The sequence below is a fragment of the Poecile atricapillus genome, chromosome 11 (assembly GCF_030490865.1).
Source record: "Poecile atricapillus isolate bPoeAtr1 chromosome 11, bPoeAtr1.hap1, whole genome shotgun sequence".
Taxonomy (NCBI): Eukaryota; Metazoa; Chordata; class Aves; order Passeriformes; family Paridae; genus Poecile; species Poecile atricapillus.
In genome coordinates, this window is record NC_081259.1 from 16,528,611 (window position 1) to 16,533,895 (window position 5,285).

General features: G+C 47.3%; 1 protein-coding gene across 4 annotated transcripts; it reads right to left on the reverse strand.

The window, feature by feature from the left end:
• LOC131583304 (C2 calcium-dependent domain-containing protein 4C-like) lies at positions 1-4,833 on the reverse strand. 4 transcript variants are annotated; one of them, XM_058847257.1, is made up of 3 exons: positions 1,674-2,040; positions 1,541-1,580; positions 1-1,412 (listed from the first exon to the last, which is right to left on the reverse strand). In XM_058847257.1, exon 3 carries the CDS (start codon positions 1,355-1,357, stop codon positions 59-61), a length of 1,299 nt encoding a protein of 432 aa, XP_058703240.1. In that variant the 5' UTR covers positions 1,358-1,412; positions 1,541-1,580; positions 1,674-2,040; the 3' UTR covers positions 1-58. The 4 variants fall into 4 exon arrangements, with proteins under 4 accessions (XP_058703240.1, XP_058703241.1, XP_058703238.1 ...); XM_058847258.1 differs by lacking the exons at positions 1,541-1,580; positions 1,674-2,040 and adding an exon at positions 4,630-4,833; XM_058847255.1 differs by lacking the exons at positions 1,541-1,580; positions 1,674-2,040 and adding an exon at positions 2,124-3,860.
• Positions 4,834-5,285: the final 452 nt, after the last annotated feature.

Sequence of the window (5,285 nt, forward strand, 5' to 3'; positions counted from 1 at the left end):
CTAAAACTTTATTTAGTAGAAAACTTTCAGAAGATAATTTTTTTGACTATTTGAAGCACTACACTGACAGCATACTCATTAAAGACAATTCCCGTTCTCCTAAGGTATAATCCCGTTTCATACTGCACCCTTTATTTGTTGCTTTCATCCTGACAGAGAGGCTGTACAGCTCTTCTTCTGCAATGCTGTCAAAAAAGAAGTCCTCATTGAAGATGGGATTTCTGCTTCTCTTTATAACTGTGCTTCTCTGCTTCTGTGTTTTCCTTGGCACCAGAGAGAAGGAGATACAGCAGTTTATGTTTTTAGGCTCTACAGAGTCATCATACAAACCCTCTGCACTGATGAGGCGGATCCGCAGCCTTTCGTTCTCCGAGCAGTATTCAGCTGACAGCCTCAACACGCCTCCCTTGTCCATGACGACGATGCTCTCTCCCACCAGTCTCTCCCGACTGCAGGCCAGGTCCACTGGAAACATGGGAGAACAGGAGGTGCTAAAGCTCCGCATACCAAGCAGCCCCTCGGAGGCCCTCCTGATGGCACTGGGGCTGTTATCAGTGGAGCTGCTCTCCTCTGTAGACAGAGAATTGTTCCTGGGCATGCTGTATTTGCTCTTGTCTTTCTGTGCTTTGCAGAGCAATCCCTCCTGACTTTGTGCTTTGATCAGGGAGCAGAGTCTGGGAGGTGACCTGCTGAGAAGTGGAGAACTAAAAGGAGAGGAATCACTGGAAGAGGCAGTGTCACTGTCACAGGCGCCTTGCCTGTGCAGAGAGAGATGCTTGGGCGGCAGTCTCACAGAAGCAAAGCTGACAGCAATGGGATTAGACATACTTGCTTTGCCACTGAAGGTGTTAGCTCTGGATCGAGACAGCCTCAGGCTGGGCAGAGCACCATGTGGATCACCATGGAAGATGGACTCCTTTCTCCTGGTGTGGGGACTCTCCAGCAAAGTGCAGAAGCCATAGGAAGTGGGGGCTCTGGGAAAGTGGGGCAAGGACAGCGCTGCTTGGGACTGTGGGTCTGCATTGGTGCTTTCTTCCTCCAGGGCTGCGATCTCCTCTTCAACACTTTCCACCTGAATGAGATGTGGAAATGAGCTGGGGCTATAATCAGAGGTAAGAGCTGCATCCACCAAACTGTGATCCTGGTGGAAGCCACTACCCTTAATGGAGCCAGAGCTGGTCAGCCTGGGGGGAATGCAGAATTCAGGGATTCTGTCAGGAGTGATCACATTTGGAAAAGCAGCAGCCCTCAGTCGGGCTTTTTCTGGTAGGTTTTGGCCTTGTGGCAGTCCCAGGAAAGAAGAACTGGGGAGGTTTCCATTTTCATGTGACACTCTGATCTTCTCCAAGAACCACATCACTGTAGCTAGGCAGGAGATCCTCAAAGGGGAGAAGTTTGAAGGAGAAATCCACCTGCAGACACACAGAGAGAGAAAAGTACATGAACATCCTTCTTGGGCACACAGGGTGCTATTCAAGGCAGGACTAGCATAAGCCCCTTCAATCCCCATGTTCAAAACAGCCCCTGCCCAGAACTCTACCTTCAGCGAAGTCAAACGGTGCAAGAACGGAACTAAACCACTGAAGAGAGAAAACAGCATCGAGTTTCCTCACTAGAGGAAACGAACCTGTCGCATAACCCCTACCGTGTTTTTCCCTTAGCAGAGGACATACCTTGACAAGTGCAAGCCTTGCTGTTTCCAGCAGCCCCCAGGCGCTGTTCCCCTGTGTCCTAGGGTGTAGCAGCTGTGCTGGCTGTCGGCAGCAGGACGGCACAGCCCGGCCGAGCCGGCCCTTTTGTAGCCGTGGCGGCGCCTCCCCGCGCAGGAAGGGAAGGGAATGGGCGGGGGCTGCCGCCGCACCTCCGCCTCTCCTGCCGACTGCAGCAGGCACTGGTCCTGCAGGACGCTCTGCTGGGCACCGGGGCCATCCCCGGAGCAGCGGCGAGGGACTTGCAGAAGGGGTCTCTCAGGGGAAAGCGCTTTCTGAGCGTTTCCTTTCGTCCCCACAGGGCAGCAGATGCTCCCGGCACTCGGCGTTCGCCTGCGAGCGCGGGGGAACTGCCCGCGCCCGGACCTTTTTCATTCCCCTGCTTCCAGTTTCTTTTTGTTCATATCTACTTACAGAGGCGTCCCGAGGTGTTTCGAGATAACTAACAAACCCAGGACAAAAGCAACATGATCTTGGGGATTCTTTTCTTCGGGAGATCCTGGCAGCTTTCCAGCGGCAGAGCAGTATGAAGTGGGGATTGCGGTTTTCAAGCACATTGCTAAAGAACTTCGCTTTATTTGTGCCCACCCTCCGCTACTCGCAAAGAACACGAGACGACGGAACCCTGACACGGTGTTCTTATCACTGATACTGAGCAACAACAGAAACAGGAATGCAGATACAGCGAGAAGAAAGACAAGGCACAAAATGCTCTTGCAAGTCCCCTTGAAAAGCAGCATGTCAAAAATCCGGGCACCCGTGACGCTTAACAGACCCTGCACAAAGCCAGGTGGGATCCATGAGCTTCCTCACCAACGCGGCAGAGCCTGAACGGACCTTTCATTATTCTGCAAGCTGCAAATACGAATCTTTAATGCAAAGCCAGGAAGGCCTGCCAAACTGGTCGGCTAAATACTCATTTGAAGCCTGTAACACAGGGATAGTAGACAAATAATACTTTTCTTCCCTTTTCCACTCAAGAGTTAAAGTGCATGTTTACTGAGTGCTTGAAATAGAAGAGATGTACTCAAAGAAAACAAATCCCGTGGGCAGCAGGGGCAGGGAACATTTTGAACCTGCTGAGAGATTTGGGTAAGTTGGGTACATCTGTGTCCTGGGTGTAAGCCCTGCCTCGCTCCTGTTTGTTTCATACCAGTTAAGCTTCATTTCCATAATAATCTCCTAGTGATTAAAATCTGAGAAAGTTCTTACTGCCGTGCTTTGTAAAAAGCTTCAGGACACCCCAAATATCCCAGTGACATTTCAATTGTAGGAGCTCGTGTAGTTTACTTAGATGAACTTACTTGATGTGGGTATGCTTCAAATAATCTCCAATCTAATTTAGGGACTTCTGGAGAGGGTTAGTGCTTTCTGCAGCCAATGAGACTTTACAGCAGTGTAATAAGAGGAGTTACTGGAAATGCTGGGATGCTCTCTTTTGGGAAGCAGTATATGCACCTCACGGCTGTTACCCATTCAGACCAGGCAATACCATGTATCATGCATTACATACCGTCTAGTTTCCAAAGAGTAAGTGTGACTGTTCCAATATATGTACCTCTGCTTTTGATAACAAAGAAAAATTAAACTCTAAACATGGAGAAAAATTAAGGAAACAGCACTTTTTAGTGGAAATCTTATTGCTCACAGTAACAGATCACAGAAGTTGCTCATATACAGCAATCATGGCAACCAGCCTGAGGTATACTAAGTTTGCAGCTAGCATCAGGCAGTGATGAAATAAAATAGCTGCCCTGTTGTAGGTACGTGATTTCTCTTCAGTATCTTTACTCTTCCTCTACCACCAGGGAAAAGAGTTAGGGTTTTTCCAGAGTCTCTTGATAAGTAAGTAAGTAGTAAGTGTAAAGAGGAAGCAGGTGCCTTACACTGGATCCTCCCCTTCCTATGAAAGCCTGCACTTTATAGACATTTAAATTGCTCACGTGCTGGGAGTTCAGCAGCACTTAAGCACTTGTACCTGCCCCGTGGAAATAGGCACTCGAATGTGTATATGTAGCTTCCTGTGTTCAGAACAGATTCTCTTTCCTTGATTAGCTTCAGAGCATAATTAAAACATGCTGCCAACAAGGCTTCCTGTTGCTATAAAAAATGTGCCTACAATAATCCACTTTTAAACCGGACATAATTTGTGGCAAGTCTTTATCACAACCCCTGTACCAACAACTGGTGAAACCCCTGGCAGGGGCTGTAAAATAATGCAATCTCCTACCGACACAGGAGGAGGTCGGGAGTTTTCCTTTGTGTGTTACTGGTATTTATTTATCTCCTGCCGTTCCGGGCACTGTGGCCCGGCTCAGGAAAGGTCCACACCTTGTCCCCCTCGGGCTGCGGGTCCCGGGCAGCCCCTGCGGGAGGCCGGGGAGGTCCGGGGTAATGCATCAGAATCCAAAACATGTTGGAGCTGACTGGTTCAAGGGCCCGGAATTGCAAGGAGAACCCTTTCAGTAGCTGACAGCCCTTGGAGGATGTGCACCAGGGGAGGGGAAAACACTCTCTGCCCGGTCAAAATGACTGGAAAGACAAAAAGCTCCCAAACTTATGGCTCTGCTGTGAAAGGGGGAGATATGAATGCCAGTCCTGGATGAGACAGCACATAACAACAGCTCACCATTCTTAAAGCAACAGCAGTGGCTGTGCATTATGTTGCCTAAAATTGATTTATTAAAATATGGATATGATCTAGTAGCAATATCCAACAATGATGGACAGAGACTCTCTAATTGTTTTAATTAGAAAGTGATACCCAGTGAATCTCTAGTTGTTTATAAAAGCTTTCATCTACATTTTGACTTCAGATTTGACTGGGAAATATTCCTGCTTATCAGGAGTTAAGACCAGAAGCTACTCCAGTTGGCTTTATCTAGTCATTGCAAATTAAATATTAAAAAAGAAAACTCACCAGTAACTGAAGAATATTTTTTTTCCTCTGAAGAGTAAAATTTAGTTGAACATTTCTTCTACCTGAAGGTGGCATAGCATACTGGTGGAATTTGCCACAATATCTTGAAGGGTAGGACATGTAGTCATGAGAGTTATACCTTTAAGCAGAATACATTTCAGAGTAGTTTCTCTAACCAGCAGCATCTCATTAAGAAACAGATGATGCTTTCGGTACACTGAAGTTACACCTTCAAAACAAAGTTCAAAGGTAGACTTTTCACCCTTAGACTGTCCTTAGCATTTCTGTGTACAAAAGGACAGCTCTTTTTCTAAAATTTCCACACTTCTGGATTGTGGCTTTCTGTCCCCTAGGTTGTGTTTTTGCAGGAGTATTTTCAGTAATGAGATTGTGTTCCCCTTTTGCTTTCCATTTACAAAACAGGGCCTGCTATGGCCCTGACCTGCAAAGCTTCATACAGATGATTTATGATTACCTCCCTTATCTCAAAGCTCCTAATGCCCAGACAATATTTGGAGAACAACAATCCCTTGGACTGTAAGTGGTGGGGGGAATGAATCCATTAATTAACCTGAAAGGGGTAAAAGGAATCTGATTCCAGGAATCGATGTAAAGAGCCCTGCAAACTTCAGGCAGCCTTGGGAAAAGGCTCAGGT

Coding starts and splice junctions, on each gene's coding strand:
- LOC131583304 (XM_058847255.1), bottom strand. CDS start 2,449: ATGCTGCTTTTCAAGGGGACTTGCAAGAGCATTTTGTGCCTTGTCTTT. Junction 1,413..2,123: donor AAACACCTCGGGACGCCTCT/GTAAGTAGATAT, acceptor GTGTGTCTGCAG/GTGGATTTCTCCTTCAAACT.